The sequence below is a fragment of the Erpetoichthys calabaricus genome, chromosome 12 (assembly GCF_900747795.2).
Source record: "Erpetoichthys calabaricus chromosome 12, fErpCal1.3, whole genome shotgun sequence".
NCBI lineage: Eukaryota > Metazoa > Chordata > Cladistia > Polypteriformes > Polypteridae > Erpetoichthys > Erpetoichthys calabaricus.
Window position 1 is genome coordinate 146110956 of NC_041405.2, and position 17672 is coordinate 146128627.

General features: G+C 44.4%; 1 protein-coding gene across 2 annotated transcripts in view; it reads right to left on the reverse strand.

The window, feature by feature from the left end:
* sema6bb (sema domain, transmembrane domain (TM), and cytoplasmic domain, (semaphorin) 6Bb) overlaps positions 1-17672 on the reverse strand; it is a 229338-nt gene that overhangs the window by 18384 nt on the left and 193282 nt on the right. For both annotated transcript variants that reach the window (XM_028816503.2, XM_051935255.1), the window contains exons 10-15: positions 14185-14402; positions 11586-11717; positions 11329-11475; positions 10982-11161; positions 4245-4385; positions 4007-4084 (exon numbers count right to left, since the gene is read on the reverse strand). In XM_028816503.2, the coding sequence (XP_028672336.1) occupies positions 4007-4084; positions 4245-4385; positions 10982-11161; positions 11329-11475; positions 11586-11717; positions 14185-14402 (896 nt within the window). The remainder of the gene's footprint in view (positions 1-4006; positions 4085-4244; positions 4386-10981; positions 11162-11328; positions 11476-11585; positions 11718-14184; positions 14403-17672) is intronic.

Here is a 17672-nt window from a genome sequence, read left to right on the forward strand (position 1 = left end):
GGGAAATGATTTGGGAAGTGTTTCCCACTGAATAAAACTTGTGTGGCATGAACGAACAGTCGGTGTCAGGTTTGGGGAGCTGGTGCACCTCTGCAGGCCACAAGCGGCATAGTCAGCAGGAACAACAGCACACACAGGGCTCACCGAACAGGCACTGAAACACCACCCCTGCCCTGATGGGGAAAAGGAGGTCCAGGCACACACTATCATTGAGAGGTGCACTCAGAAGGCGCAAGCTCTGGAAGACGGGATTCGGAGAGAAGTACGAGGGGCCGGGCCCAGGGAAGATCAGCCAAGGGAGTGCTACATGTTTGTCTTGTGAGCCTACCTCCTAGATTGGGAATGCATGGATCCCTATCTGTGGCCGAAGCGCGCTAATCCATGGAATGACGACAGGGCAAGCTCCAAATGTACAAGCGAGGTGGACCTGGGCCCAATGCTCACAGTAATGACTTCTGAAGACGGCCTGGAGCCTCATCTGATGGACAGAAATACACAAAGGGGGAGCAAAGGGGTTACAGATCCACCTTCCCTGGAACATTTATACACATACAGGTCTAATTCCTGTTTCCCTTTTTTATGATCATTCTGGATGTTTACTACTTATTCAGTAGTTTCGTATTTCATTTTTTGAACATCAATTTAGCGTTTCTAAATTTACTTTACAGCTTTACCGTTTTGTTTTGACGCCATTTTGTGGCCTCCACGTCCTGACACTGGTCAGGTTCTCAGAGTTGTGGTCAAGTGCGTCAATGTCATTTACGAAAAAAAATAGTTACAAAGGTCATCTTGGCAGCCATTTTCGATTAGAGTCTGCGGACATATTTCGCAAAAATTTCTTTACCGCTACCTCTTGTTGTTAACGACTTTTTGGCTAAGGCTTCTGCTTAGTCTTTTAGGTACTTTTTTGATTTCCCAGCTACGCTCTTTGCATGTCATAGGTTACGTCTTGTTTCTTGGTCCTCTGTTTCAAATCTTTCTCTCTTTTTCAAGAGAGGGGCGAATTCCTGCTTGCACAACTCCATTTGATGTTAAATGATTTTGTAAAATTAATTCGTTCACTCAGACACTCTTCATCTCTTATTCGATTTTTGACCTACGTCCACACTATTTAAGTTCTCCTTAAATAAAGTTTTTTTTTTTGCTTTGCGCCCTCCTCTACCATAACCCATCATCAACGGGGGAGGAGCGAAAGCCTTTAGATTCGTCAAAAATTTCGATCTCTGGTTTTCAATGGATCTCCATGTTTTAGGTTCCCCTGATACCGAAAACATCGATATCTCGATTATGGGTGTGTGTTCGTCTGTGTGTCAGAGTTTCATGAGGACGACCTCGAGCTAAAATGGCTGGATGGAAAAATACCAAACTCGAGACTTAAGCCTGTTATGAGATGATTAGTTTTATCGAGCCAAATCGTGGAAGAGAAAGAAGAGGCACTCTAGAGGAGCCCTCAGATACCGTAATTCTGGAATTAATTATGAAATCTTCTTGTCAATTGCTTTCGTAATGACCTATTAAATGATTAGAAAGAGCAGCATCAGAGCGGTAATTACTGAAATGTTCTAGAATAGTTCAGGTACCTTGGTTCCTAAGGCACAAAGCCTACTGACGCTCATGTCCAAATTGTTTTTTTTCTCCATCCATGGCAGCCTTTTTATATTGCTTATTAAAGTGTTTCAGCCCACACTAAAACAAATGAAAATGCATTGTGATGGATGGCCGGCTACATATTCTGGCCCACACCTCCAGGCCACTAGGTGGAGTCCTCCCAACAGCATGGAGGTTCCCTGAACTCCAGCAGGGCCTTATGGACCTTGTAGTTTGTATACACAGCCCTGCTGTATACCTTGGAGACCACCAGGAGCCGCTGTAGGGAGGCTTGGGGAATGCTATGTGCCCTATAACCTGGAAGTACGTCCTGATCACGTGAACAGGAGAAACAACGTGCTTCCGGGTTGAAGAAAGGAGCTTTTTATCCGACCCGGAAGTGTTCCCGGTCACATGGACAGAAGAGAGAAACGCTTCTGGGTCACGGACTATATAAAGGACTCTGGGAGACCAGAACACTGAGCTGAGCTGGGAGGAAGGGTGGCTAAGTGTCTGGGAGAGGAGGAGTGTGTATTAGTGTTGGATTATTTGATTAGTGATTATTGTATGAGTAGTGTGGAGTGGAGGGTGCTTAGTGCACGTTATTATTACAAAAATAAAAAGTCTTGGACTTTTACCTGGTGTTTGGCGTGGTACCTGAAGGTTCAAGGGAGCTCTAGCGCCCCCTACTGTTACAGCATATGACGCACACATTTGCCTATTCTTGAAGATGTGTTTACGAGATTTAGCGCAAAACTGGAGCAACTGCTAAATTATTTGCCTTTGGCACACATACGTGCGTATCCAAACATAACTTAGATGTGTACACAACAAGCGCCATGGAAAGCAACTCCTTTGTGTCCACTAGGTTGGATTAGGGTCTTCTTTGGTGATGGGTAACCAATCAGGGAATGAGATGTTGCAATGAGTAGGATCCAATCAGAAAAGGGCTTCGGAATAACCACAAACCAATCACAGTGCAATTCCAGTCTGCATTTTCACATTTAGAAGTACAGTGGTACCTTGGGATACGAGTGCCCCAAGGTGCGAGTTTTTTGAGATACGAGCCGTCACTAGGGTTGATTTTGTATACCTTGAGTTACGAGCCAAAAATTCGAAATACGAGCCATCAAAGAGCATTCCGAGGAACTGACGACGGAGGAGTTGACGCAACTACAGACGCGGCAACATACGGAGGTTCTGCAGGAGATCGGTACGGTGGAGGAGATTATCTCTTAAAGTGACATAATGGAAGTGTTTCCAATGTGGGAAAAAGTTTTGAACTTTATAAAGAAAAGAAACACCCTGAAAAAGTTACAACTGATGGTGCAGCGGCGCTATTTAATGACACTTGCCTAACTCATAAAGGGGAGGACTAAACAAAGCTCCTTGGACAGATTTTTATTGAAACGCCTTGAGAATGAAAGTGATGAAAGTGTGGAAAAAAAGAAAAAAAAACTAGTGAAGAAGAAAGTGAAGTGAAAGAAAAAAACACTACGATACGCTTATCGGCTTCACCAACAACTGTTTATTTCTTTAGATTCTCTTTTATGTATTATGTTTTATTTGGTTTGTATACAATATTTCCATCCATCCATCCATTTTCCAACCCGCTGAATCCGAACACAGGGTCACGGGGGTCTGCTGGAGCCAATCCCAGCCAACACAGGGCACAAGGCAGGAACCAATCCTGGGCAGGGTGCCAACCCACCGCAGGACACACACAAACACACCAAGCACACACCAAGCACACACTAGGGCCAATTCAGAATCGCCAATCCACCTAACCTGCATGTCTTTGGACTGTGGGAGGAAACCGGAGCGCCCGAAGGAAACCCACGCAGACACGGGGAGAACATGCAAACTCCACGCAGGGAGGACCCGGGAAGCGAACCTGGGTCTCCTAACTGCGAGGCAGCAGCGCTACCACTGCGCCACCGTGCTGCCCGTATACAATATTTGTTCATTATAAATACATTTTCCTCATGTTGAAAACATTTAACAAAAAATTGGGGTGGTTTTTTTGGGGGCTGGCACGAATTAATCTAATTTCAATTAATTTCAATGGGGAAAATTGATTTGAGATACAAGCATTTTGATTTACGAGCTCAGTCACGGAACAAATTAAACTCGTATCTCAAGGTATCACTGTATACAACTCTGGAGAGCTTTTTCAAAATTCTCCATTTTCGGGGTATTTAAAACACCAGGGTAGTGAGGGCAAAAGGCGTAAATGGAGACAAACGTCTGTGATTTTAAAAACAGTGTGAACGAGGCCTTAGTTGAAGACCTGAAAGGATTCAATGTCAGACATCTGCAATAATAAAAAGAAATCATGAAGGGGCAAATACTTTTTCACACTTTTGCACTTTATCCTACAGCTCAGCATTCTCAAAAGGTTTTTCGCTGCTCAGCTCACCTGGCCCCTGGCTCCAGAAAGGTACACGTGTTGGTTTTCGTCCAGCCACAGTAGGGGTCCCGAGTGGAAATACAGTTTCTGGGAAAAAGGTTAAAATTATAAGTGATCACTAAGAAGAAGCAACTAAAAAAAAATTCAATTTAAAAAAAACAAACGGAAATTTCTCCCCAAGCCCACCCCAGCCCCCCAAGACAGTGCCCCCTGCTGGTGGTGAGCTGACCCTCACCTCTATACTCACTTCATGCAGAGTGTGTGAAGATGGCACCGAGCCACAGGAACCCTGACGAGACAAAATGGGAAGGTGACCAGCAGGGAGTTGCTGGGCTTATCCAGGACGAGGTGCTCCAAGCGCCTGAATTGCGAGCTGTTCCCCCCACACCTAAGAAAAAAGAAATCAAAAGACATCCATGTCTTAAGAGTCCATCAATTTAAGATTCACTGCTTAGCTCATCCCGAGTCGAGCCAGTCACACCTCCACTTGCAGCCTCGGCCGGATCCTCAAGTTGTGGCTCTCCCACCGTCATGAAAGGGCACCACCTGTTGGACATGGTGCTTAATTACAGCTGAAGGATTTTGCATGTGAAGATTCCAGGGTTTGCATTTGTCTTACTGACCACCTATGGGCCATTGGCCTCTTCATTCACATTTTCTAATTGAAGGGGGTTGGCAGGTCAGTAAGGGGGATCATGGGAACATTCTAGTAAAAGGTATGTGGCTTACTAGTATAGAATTCAAGACCTCCATCGTCCTAAAACAGCCCCCCCCCCGAAAGTTCAATCTCACTTTCTGTTCAATTCACACTAGTGACGGACATTTCGATTCACTTTACTGATTTCATTCTTTCTAACTAAGTGGAGCAATTCATTTGATTTGCTTGATTCATCAATAATAAAAAAACAAATCTTTCAGGGTGGGTCCCCCTTGATTGAATTGCAAATTAATTAACACTTACTAAATTTTAATGATACATATCAAACACGTTATTCATACCTTATAATATTAAATTGTTTGAACGCATGACACATGACAATACAGTGAAAGTGCATCATCAAAATAAAACACTAAATTTGAGAATCCTAACAAGAATCAGGGTGGCGCAGTGGTAGCGCTGCTGCCTTGCAGTTAGGAGACCTGGGTTCGCTTCCCGGGTCCTCCCTGCGTGGAGTTTGCATGTTCTCCCTGTGTCTGCGTGGGTTTCCTCCCACAGTCCAAAGACATGCAGGTTAGATGGATTGGCGATCCGAAATTGTGGGTTGGCGCCCTGCCAGGGGTTTGTTTCCTGCCTTGCACCCTGTGTTGGCTGGGATTGGCTCCAGACACCCGTGACCCTGTAGTTAGGATATAGCGGGTTGGAAAATGACTGACTGACTGACTAACAAGAATCGTTGTTCTCAGATAATGATTCAGTTAGCATATCAATTGAACGAGAATCGTGTCACTCTCCCTTGGGTAAGGATACAGTGATTCACTGCACATATCGAACGAGAATCGTGTGACTTGTTCTCTGGTAACGATTCAGTGAGTCAGATTGGACAAGGATCATGGGAGTCGTTCCTGAATCAAATAAATGAGAATCACGTGACTTGGAATAAGGTAACGAATCAGTGATTAATCTCACAAGTCAAATGAACGAGCATAGTGTGAGTCGTTGGCGACTCAAATCAAGAAGAACTGGTTGAGTTGCTCTCAGCTAATGATTCAGCGATTCAGATCGCAAATCAAATGAATGACAATCACATTGGTCGTTTGCAAATCAAATGAACGAGAATCATGTGACTTGTTCTCAGGTAATGATTCAGTGATTCACTTGACAAATCAAATGAACGAGAATCATGTGATTTGGTATAAGGTAATGAATTAGTGATTAATCTCACAAGTCAAATGAACGAGCATACAGTAGTGTGAGTTGTTGGCGATTCAAATCAACGAAATTTGGCTGACTTGCTCTCAGCTAATGATTCAGCGATTCAGATCGCAAATGAAGTGAATGACAATCACATTGGTTATTCGCAAATCAGATGAACGAGAATCATGTGACTTGTTCACGGGTAATAGTTCAGTGATTCAGTTAGCAAATCAATTGAACGAGAATCGTGTCACTCTCCCTTGGGTAAGGATACAGTGATTCACTTCACAAATCAAATAAATGGGAATCATGTGACTTGTTCTCTGGTCATGATTCAGTGATTCAGTACACGGGTCAATTGAACGAGGATCACAGGAGTCGTTCCTGAATCAAATGAATGAGAATCACGTGACTTGGTATGAGGTAACGAATCAGTGATTAATCTCACAAATCAAATGAACGAGCACAGTGTGAGTCGTTGGCGTAACTCAAATCAACGAGAACTGGTTGAGTTGCTCTCAGCTAATGATTGAGCGATTCAGATCGTAAATCAAATGAATGACTATCACATTGGTCGTTTGCAAATCAAATGAACGAGAATCATGTGACTTGAATGATTCAGTGATTCACTTCACAAATGAAATGAATGAGAATCGTGTGACTTGTTCTCAGGTAATGATTCAGTGTTTCAGTATACGGATCAATTGAATGAGGACCATGGGAGTTGTTCCTGAATCAAATGAATGAGAATCACGTGACTTGGTATAAGGTAACGAATCAGTGATTAATCTCACAAATCAAATGAACGAGCACAGTGTGAGTCGTTGGTGACTCAGATGAACGAGAATTGGGTGAGTTCCTCTCAGCTAATGAGTCCGCGATTCAGATCGCAGATCAAATGAATGACAATCACATTGGTCGTTGGCAATCAGATGACCGAGAATCATGTGACTTGTTCAGAGGTAATGATTCAGTGATTCAGTTCGTGAAACAAATGAATAAAAAACCCACCCCTACCTTTCAACCCAGGTCAAAAACAAGTCAAAGGAAGATTTTTTTGAAAATGGTGTGATGGTCAGATGTATTTGGGGACTTGTATAAAAGTTTTGAAAGTTTTTGTTGATCAGAGACGAATATCTCATTGTTGTTTTTTGAATATTTTTGTCACAATTATATCAATGGATTAGTAGAGAACACAGAGTACAGTACGGCACTATAGAACATCAGGCAGTTAAAAGCGTAGCCCAAGTAGGCTTGTGGTGGCTCAGTGGCTTTCCCAGACAGCAGATTCTAACTCAAGTGATGTAAAAATTGTGTCGACTGATGTCTTATTGCTAGTTGCTGATTATGGAGCAACTAACTATGGCATAATCGGAGTTCATATTTATTAAAGAAACATCTGATGCAGATTTACAATCAAAGTCTGCGTCCGACCATAACAGACAGCGAGTTACTGAGGGGCTATGTCAATATTTACAGTGTTAGTGAGGTAGTCACGACAGTAATGACACTTGTGACCTGTAGGGGGCGTCGCAAACCACACAAACACAGTTCCAGCCTCAAAGCACCTTTTATTCAAAGCAGTGCCTTCACAGGTTTAACTCCAACACACAATTTCTTCTCTGTTTCCTTTGCCCACCTTGTGACGAGTCGTGTCCGGGGGGCGTTTTATTACTTTCATTTATCTGTGATTTTAATGGGTTTTAGTGCACTTCCCCAATGGCTTAGTGTATGAGTGTGTGTGATCGCCCGTGTCAAGTTAATTACAGGAGGAGAGTGACAGCGTAATTAACTAGAGTCAGGCGGGCACAATATAAGAGAGGTGGGTTGTTAGTGCTGAGGGGGAGACAGCATTAGAATATAATAGCGAATGCTTATGACAAAACCAGTTTGGCTTAGAGGTGTTCTAGGGCAGCAGTTCTCAAACTGTGGGGCGCGAATGTTGCCATATGTGGCGTAATTTTGCTATTTGTAGGAAAATTTTAAAGTTTGAGAAATGCTGTTCTAGGGTGAGAGGGCAGGCCGCGTTGGCCCTGTTGACGTACCTAAGGGAGTAGGGCCGATGGCTGGTGTGGAGGTTCTAGGGTGCAGCCATGTTCAGATCTGCTGATTTTAAGGAAGGAGAGCAGAGGAGCCTGGAGATTGTCCGCAGAAGGAAGTAGAGAGGAGGACCCACGGCATAGCGGCATCCAGAAGGAAATGAAAGCACCAAGCTGAGCTGAACTGGCACTTCAGGAACTGCTGTTACAGATGGAGGTGGCAGTTCGGGTCTGTGGGCAGACTGGCATGCAATGGGCTTTGTGATGAGGAATCCTTTGTGATCCTTTGATTTGTTTGTTTTTAATAAAATGTCTGGTCCACTCGAAAAATATAATAAATAAAATTTAATAAAACACACTCTTGTCCTTCTCGGTACCGTAAAACCTTAATTATCTATCCGGGGTCGAGACTGAGGCCGTGATGGATGACAGAAAAGATGGATAAACGAACAGCTACTTGAAGATTTGAAGAATCTCCTGTCCCAAGCTGTAAGGTGGATTTCTGGTCCCACGGCATCTCCAAAGTAATCGGATACAGTCTGAAGCCTCGCCATGTCTTCCTTTCCCAAGCTGCAAACCAATTTAGTCCTGGTGCCCGTCTCTTCACCGGTGAGAGCTTGGGGCATCTCCTCAATTCCTGCTCATTTCAAACCAATGGCACTGTGACTGATTCTGTTACCATTCAGAAAAAAACGAACGCTCTAATGGTAAACGGCCCATGCAAGTGTCCAGTACTGAAGTTCATCATTTTACTTCCTTAGGAGGCTGGCATCCTTCAACATCTGCAATAAGATGCTACAGATGTTCTATCAGACGGTTGTGGTGAGCGCCTATGCGATTTTATGCTGGGGAGGCAGCATAAAGAAGAGGGACGCCTCACGCCTGGACAAACTGGTGAGGAAGGCAGGCTCTATTGTAGGCATGGAGCTGGACAGTTTGACATCCGTGGCAGAGCAACGGGTGCGTTCAGCCCCCCCTCTTCACAATGGCACGTAGCGCTTGGTTGGGTGGTTGGCGAGCAAAGTGAGCAGGGGGCAAAGTCTGAGGCCTTCTGGAATAGAAAAAGGTGGGAGGTGAGGAAAGATGGGCAGGTTTTGTTTAACAAAGTTTCTAATTTGAAGGAAGTGAAAGAAATGTGTTTCTGGAAAGTTACATTTGGAATGTAATTGTTTGTCAGATGCAAAGACGTTCATCTTCATCGTAACTGGGAAAGGGAATAGGAATTATGTACTTCTAGACTTCAGACTTCTGAAATTCAAAAAACTTGTACATACAGTTAGGTCCATAAATATTTGGACAGAGACAACTTTTTTCTAACTTTGGTTCTGTACGTTACCACAATGAATTTTAAATGAAACAACTCAGATGCAGCTGAAGTGCAGACTTTCAGCTTTAATTCAGTGGGGTGAACAAAACAATTGCATAAAAATGTGAGGCAACTAAAGCATTTTTTTAACACAATCCCTTCATTTCAGGGGCTCAAAAGTAATTGGACAATTGATTCAAAGGCTATTTCATGGGCAGGTGTGGGCAAGTCCGCCGTTATGTCATTATCAATTAAGCAGGTAAAAGGCCTGGAGTTGATTTGAGGTGTGGTGCTTGCATGTGGAAGATTTTGCTGTGAACAGACAACATGCGGTCAGAGGAGCTCTCCATGCAGGTGAAAGAAGCCATCCTTAAGCTGCGAAAACAGAAAAAACCCATCTGAGAAATTGCTACAATATTACGAGTGGCAAAATCTACAGTTTGGTACATCCTGAGAAAGAAAGCAAGCACTGGTGAACTCAGCAACGCAAAAAGACCTGGACATCCACGGAAGACAACAGTGGTGGATGATCGCAGAATCATTTCCATGGTGAAGAGAAACCCCTTCACAACAGCCAAACAAGTGAACAACACTCTCCAGGGGGTAAGCGTATCGATATCCAAGTCTACCATAAAGAGAAGACTGCATGAAAGTAAATACAGAGGGTGCACTGCAAGGTGCAAGCCACTCATAAGCCACAAGAATAGAAAGACTAGATTGGACTTTGCTAAAGAACATCTAAAAAAGCCAGCACAGTTCTGAAAAAACATTCTTTGGACAGATGAAGCCAAGATCAACCTCTACCAGAATGATGGCAAGAAAAAAGTATGGAGAAGGCGTGGAGCAGCTCATTATCCAAAGCATAGCACATCATCTGTAAAACATGGTTGACACTAGTGTTTATTGATGATGTGACACAGGACAGAAGCAGCCGAATGAATTCTGAGGTGTTTAGAGACATGCTGTCTGCTCAAATGCAGCTAAATGCAGTCAAATTGATTGGGTGGCGTTTCATGATGCAGATGGACAATGACCCAAAACATACAGCCAAAGCAACCCAGGAGTTTATTAAAGCAAAGAAGTGGAAAATTCTTGAATGGCCAAGTCAGTCACCTGATCTTAACCCAATTGAGCAGGCATTTCACTTGTTGAAGACTAAACCTCAGACAGAAAGGCCCACAAACAAACAGCAACTGAAAGCCGCTGCAGTAAAGGCCTGGCAGAGCATTAAAAAGGAGGAAACCCAGCATCTGGTGATGTCCAGGAGTTCAAGACTTCAGGATGTCATTGCCAGCAAAGGGTTTTCAACCAAGTATTAGAAATGAACATTTTATTTCCAGTTATTTAATTTGTCCAATTACTTTTAAGCCCCTGAAATGAAGGGATTGTGTTAAAAAAATGCTTTAGTTGCCTCACATTTTTATGCAATTGTTTTGTTCACCCCACTGAATTAAAGCTGAAAGTCTGCACTTCAACTGCATCTGAGTTGTTTCATTTAAAATTCATTGTGGTAATGTACAGAACCAAAATTTGAAAAAAGTTGTCTCTGTCCAGATATTTATGGACCTAACTGTACAACACGCTCTGTTGGAGAGACCTCAATGAAAAATGAGCTTTCTCAACTCATTCTTTGGAAGAATAAATGTGTTCAGTTTCTACACACTCGGTTACCCAAAGTCGGAGTGGACAGGCAGGTTATGTGGACTCGTCTTAAACTCATTATAAAACTGTCTTCCGCGACACAACACTCAGGCAAGACAACAGATTGCAATATAAAAACTTACTTCTCAGGGTTAAAGCTGTCAAACTCTTCCAGAAAAATGGTGGAGCTGTGCATATTCGGGGTCAGATTTGGGCTGAAGAGGAACTTGAAGATGATGCCAGAGCTGGAGCCCAGAAAGAGGACCGTGTAGTTGCCGTAAGGGCCGGCCTCCGTGTCCACGGCGATCTCGCGGAACTGGTACCTGGAGAGCACACACACAGCCGTTATTACGTGGTGGGCCAGTCATGCATGTTAGCCAGCAGATCGGGACGCACCGATGTAGTGCCAGGCACGGCCGGCTGACTACCACCCAGGGATCTAAGACACATTTCAAACTCGTGATGGCGGCTCCTGCATTACGTGACTTACTGGAGTACCGTTCGTACGACCGCAGGGTAGTTCCCCAGCGAGGGGACTCCATCGTTCATCAAGGGGTGCTCCCTGACAAATCTGAGCACATCATCCGGAAGATTCTTGGAGCTATAAGTGGTGTTTGGGATGATGCAAGTTCCGGGTCTGAAAAGGAAGGTGGGAAAAAGGTGACTGCATTTCATGACGTACAACCTCCAGAGCCAAGCGAAAAAGTGACAACACAAATAAAATGATTACCTATGGCTGCCTATTACCTGGGCTTGGGGACATCGTTATCTTGGACAACGGTCCAATAGTTATCGGAGGATTTCTGCATCTTGAAGGTCCCGTCAAAGGTTGCACTTAGCGTCTGCAAGTCGAAAGCACACACCGCGGAGCCGGGAATGCTGGAGAGGACAAAAGATGAGACATCCGAGTAGGACTAGTGGGCAGATGTGGACTTTATCAAAGCTGGCAACTGGCTGGTAAGAGGGGCTCAGGGTTTAGACTTGGCTTGGCTCGTTGGTCCAGTTAGGTAACCCAGTTTGAACGGCTGAACTCAATCAATGTATGGGGGTTTATTGGGGGGAGGATGGTATGAATGGGCACCAGGCACATCCCTAATGCCACCAGTGTCTGGGGCTCTTATTAAACTAATGGGCACAACACCAGTACCATTGCCAGGCTGGACAATCATTTGAGCTGTGATTAATAGTGCCGCCCACCCCGAAGAGGGTGTGCCACCGTTTCAAGCAAGGAAACTCTGGGGTCAAAATTTTGTGGCAGAACTACATGAAAATGAATTGGTCTTGGTTCAGTGTATACATGTTGCTTGTGGTTTATGAATGTGTATGTAGTAATGCATGGATGTGGATGGATGGATGGATGAAGGGAGTTGGACTCCATTCCTGTATCTGGATGGGGGGGCTGACATGGGCGATGGTCCCGGCCAGGCGACTGGTGCCCCAACAAGTACAGTGCCCAGCATAAATGAATGAATGAAGGGAGGTGGACCCCATTGCTGTATCTGGATGGGGGGGCTGGGAACTGGTGGCCCGAAAAGTTCAGTGCCCAGCATAAATAAGTAAATGGAGAGAGGTGGACCCCATTCCTGTAACTGGATGGGGGGCTGACACAGGTGATGGTCCCAGACAGGCGACTGGTGCCCCGACAAGTACAGTGCCCAGCATAAATGAATGAATGAAGGGAGGTGGACCCCATTGCTGTATCTGGATGGGGGGTCTGGGAACTGGTGGCCCGACAAGTTCAGTGCCCAGCATAAATAAGTAAATGGAGAGAGGTGGACCCCATTCCTGTAACTGGATGGGGGGATGACACAGGTGATGGTCCCAGACAGGCGACTGGTGCCCCAACAAGTACAGTGCCCAGCATAAATAAGTAAACGGAGAGAGGTGGACCTCATTCCTGTATCTGGATGGGGGGGCTGACATGGGTGATGGTCCCGGCCAAGCGACTGGTGCCCCAACAAATATAGTGCCCAGCATAAATGAATGAATGGAGGGAGGTGGGCCCCATTGCTGTATCTGAATGGGGGTGTTGGGAACTGATGCCCCGACAAGTTCAGTGCCCAGCATAAATAAGTAAATGCAGAGAGGTGGACCCCATTCCTGTATCTGGATGGGAGGCTGACAGAGGCAATGGTCCCGGCCAGGCAACTGGTGCCCCAAAGTAGAGTGCCCAGCATAAATGAGTCAACCTGAAAAGATTTTTAGAAGATCATCGCTCTCCCTTTAGAACGAACACTTTCTAGGGGGTCCAGTCTGTCATAATCTGGTTTATTGGTTACATATGCGATTTGTCGGAAGAGAAAACAAATTTGGAAATTTTTATTTTTAACAAAATGAATTTTGACCATGGTGTAAAAATGGGTCCACCCCAATGGAGCTTTTGATAAAATGCTAACTGACAGGAATTCAATAACAGATGAGCCTAATCGATCATCACACAGGTGACCACCAGATAGCTGGAAATTGAGAGGGGGGGGGGGTTGTATTTAACAATTGAAATCCTCTCCCAGTCAGCGCTGACATTAATGGCACCACATGGAAGAGAAATGTCTCAAGACTTGAGGTCACGGCCTACACAAACACGAGGGACAGCATTGCTAAAAATGATTGGCCCGTCGGGAAGCCCTCCGAGACGTCCAAGCCGTCCACAGAAGCCAAGACCTCAATGTGAGCATTTTGTGATGAGAAGAGTGGAAGAAAGTCGCCATGCCAGTTCATCGCAGTTTGCTAAAGCAGTAGAGAGGGAAACTGGGGGTACCATTTCCAGTGACACAATATGATGTATACTGACGAGGAGTGACATGCAAGGGTGTCGCCCACCAAGGAAGCCTCTGCTGAAGTCCATGCACAAAAGGAGCCCGTTTAGCATTTGCCAGGGCCCACGATGACAGAGGTGAAGACTTATTGGGAGTTTATAATTTGGAGTAGTGGCACAAAGTTAACAATGAACCACGCATGGTACCCACAGTAAAGCACGGTGGTGGGCAGCATGAGTGCTGTTGGGAACTGGGACTTCAATGGTGGCATCATGAATTCACAGATGGGCTGTGAAACCCATAAGGAGAAGATGCTACCATCTCGACATGCCTCCAGGTTGCCGGGCACCCTTTCATCACCATAATGACCTAAAACATGCGTCCAAGGGCATTTCTAAAGGAGGAACAAAGGGTGAAAGCGATTCAGGGGCCAAGCAAGTCACCCGACCTGTTGGTGGGGCTCTGAAAAGAAAAGTCGAGCGTCATTCTCCATCCAGCACCTTTCTCACAAATTTGTGGCCCAACAGCGGCGTCCCCCACCAGGGTCTGTCCCAATAGTTCATGCACTTTAACCTCCATCTCCTTCTCACCTGTTGGACGGGGTGGAAAAAACTCCCAGCACCATTTCCCTCCCATTGATGGTCACGATGTCGGTCATGCTCTGCAGAATATTGAAGTAGAAATTCGAGTCTCCAGGCACCGAACAGTTCAGGGTGGCTTTGAGGTATGTGGTCCACTGGCCATCCAAGACCCTCGGCGAGCCACCCATGTCATTCTTGCAAACCCGTGCAACACGGGATATTAAGATCTGAAAAAAAAGAAAAGGGAGGACATCACCAGCCTTGACGATGAACAGAAATTACGGCCAACAGTTTTCTATGCCACGAATGAAGTCCCTCAGAATTCACAAGCAAGTGGGCTTCTCGAAAGTCAGGTTTCATCTTCAGGCATCTGTGGGCCTCTAAGGCGTTGACCTTTTAGGGGAACACATGGTGTTTATCGCAAAGTTAACCGTGCTGGGTAGGAGAAGAGGGAATAACGAAGAAAGAACGGCTAAAGATCACGTGGAGGTATCTCACCAGTGTTGTGCAAGTTCACACCTCACAACAACTCACTCAAAGTTCAGTTCGCGCAGATTTAAATGAATACATTTACGTTCATAGTTCACCATTTCAATTTTGAACTCATTCATGTTCAGCTCATTTTGTACTTTTTGAGGAAAGAGAATAAATGACCCACAAGTTTACTTTTTTCAGTTTTGCATGCCTTATTACAATGTTCTTGAATAAAACACAACAATTAGGAAGACTTTTTAATTTAAATACTCTTTATTGAGTTATACCCAGCAGCAAATATGTATAACCCTATATGCTAATATCCTCCTGGTCAAAAAAGAAATTAAATAGATGCAAGTATCCATATAAATTATTGCTCTATTTCCAACACAAATGGCGACTGTAGAACTAAACCAGGGGTGGGCAACATCGGTCCTGGAGGGCCGCAGAGGCTGCAGGTTTTCATTCCAACCCAATTGCTTAATTAGAAACCAATCCTTGCCAATCTCAGACCTTATTTAATGTTTGCCTTGTTAGACTGCAGGAAAAACCTGGGGGTTGGTGGCAGAATTGGCACTCCAGACACCATAAAAAAAACCTCACACTGTTCTACTCCATCTGAACTGGTGTGGTGCTGAGGTGTCACCCGTCTCATGGTCCTAATCTGGGATCCTGAGTTGATCTGTCATGTGGTGGGTGCGGCAATGCGCTGTGTCAGCGCCTGCTCCTCACCTCCTCCTCCTCCTTAGTCTGCAATGTCAGGTTCTTACATTGTAGATTTTTTCCTTTCCAAGGATATTATCCAAATGATTTGAAGCCTGTCACATTTTTCTATTAAGTGTTTTATTAAATCAAACAGTGCATGATGAACACACAGAGATGTAAATCGAAACAAGCGAGATGGAGAACTGCTGACTGCTTTGTCATTTACACATTATTGCTAATAAGGAGCCATTCAAACAGTGAATGCAGCTGCTTAAGATTGAAATAAGCAATTAAGGGTGGGGATCTTTAGCAAGCGAGACCACTAAAATGAAGCATCAAAATGTCACTTGAGCAAGAAGTGCTTCATCAGCAACAATTGACTTCTCATTAAGAAACTGAGCTGCAACAAAAACCTGCAGTTGGTCTCCAGGACCGACATTGCCCAGCCCTGAACTAACCGATTACACTGCCGGTCAAAATTCGCGTCACATATTGCATGTCCAAAGGGGAAAACTATTGTAGCGTGGGCTACATAATACTATATTCTATGCTTGTGCTGAGTGCGTTTTGTTTTCATCGTCCCGTTTACTGTCTGTTATGTGTGCGTCAGTGAATGTTCTCCCCATAAGTGCAGAGAGGAAGGATGATGGAGAGAGACCGCAGCCCCAAGACGGAAATCACCTGTTTACGCACCAGATACATCCGGGACATTTTACATTTAAAAAGGAGGAGCGAAGGGAAGAGAGAGAGAGAGAGAGACAGACAGACAGACGCACGCACACACACACACACACACACACACACACACACACACACAGACGGACGAAGACAATTTAACCATCCATCTAAAAAAAAATTAAAAAAGCACAACTCATCCCTGCTATTTATTGCTTTATTCCGCTGCCTGCTTTTTCAACTACCGATCCTACATCACGACAGCCAGAGCCGAGAAACCCCCAGGGTTCGAATTCATTCCAACCATTGCCAGGACTTTCACTATGAGGTCGTTTTGTTGTCGGGAGGAAGCACAATATCACTACAGCCAGTTTCAATGCCGCTGGACTTTATTTTGGGACACATTTTTCACCACATTTTCAACTGCTGTGTTTATTCAATCCATGTTTGTATTTGTGTTGTGTGCTTCTGTTTATTGTTTAGGGGAAAGGGAGGGTTTAGTGTAAATATCTGTATTCTTATATATAGTAACTAGCAAAATACCTGTGCTTCGCAGCGGTGAAGTACTGCTTTAAAATTTTAAATAATAAATTGAGGGAAAATGTACCAATAATTATTTGTTAAGGATCTCTTTGTATACCACGTTGTCAGTTTGCCCCTCTGGTTGTAATATGACCAAGCTGTGCGCTGAGCTTACTCTTGACCATGCAACATATAGTTGGCCATGTGAAAAGCAATCTTGCCTCAAATCAATGCCAACCTTTTGTAGGGTCTGTCCCTGAGACTTATTAATTGTCATTGTGAACTAGAGCCTTACTAGAAATTGGAGGCGTTTGAATTGAAATGGGAGATCAGAGGGTATAACGGGGATGCGAGGAATAAAAACTCTCTCAATTAGGTTCTTTTGCAGGCATGTGAACTGAAGTCCCGTGCCATTACAAAGTTTCGGTGGCTGTAAGTTTCTCAATAACATCATTGGTGCCCCAACCTTCAAAATTAGATTATGCTCAGGAGTGCCTGGAGGATTCAGAGTGTGGACCGAGCTGCAGGCTATGGACGTATATATGTACGTAAGTAGGATTCAGTTAGCGTTGAGAACACGCCTACCAAATTTCTTGAAGATGGGCCCATTAAGTAACAAAGACCGTTGGAAAGTTCAATATGGCGGCCGACAGTGGTGTCATACCACCAAAATAAGTACGTACATCGGTTTCGGTGAGCGCAAGGAAGCCGTCTACCAATATTTCGTGAAGATGGGGCCATAAATAAGAAAGTTTAACATGGCGGACGTTGTCGAACGTTATGACGGTTACGTTTAGAATTTCAAAATGAAACCTGGTTAACTTTTGTAAGTGAGCTGTAAGGAATGATCCTGCAAAATTTCAGCCTTCTACCTACACGGGAAGTTGGAGAGTTAGTGATGAGTGAGTGAGTGAGTCAGTCAGTCAGTCAGTGAGTCAGTGAGGGCTTTGCCTTTTATTAGTATAGATTAGTCACTGGTGTTTTGGGGGTAAGTGGTAGGTTGCGCGCACATATATATTTATTATTGAATATTTGTCTGTCTTTTCATTTTCCAATATATCAGTGTTTAATTTTACGTATCTGTTTACTGTTTCTGGTTATTTCGTCGTGTCAGGAAAAAT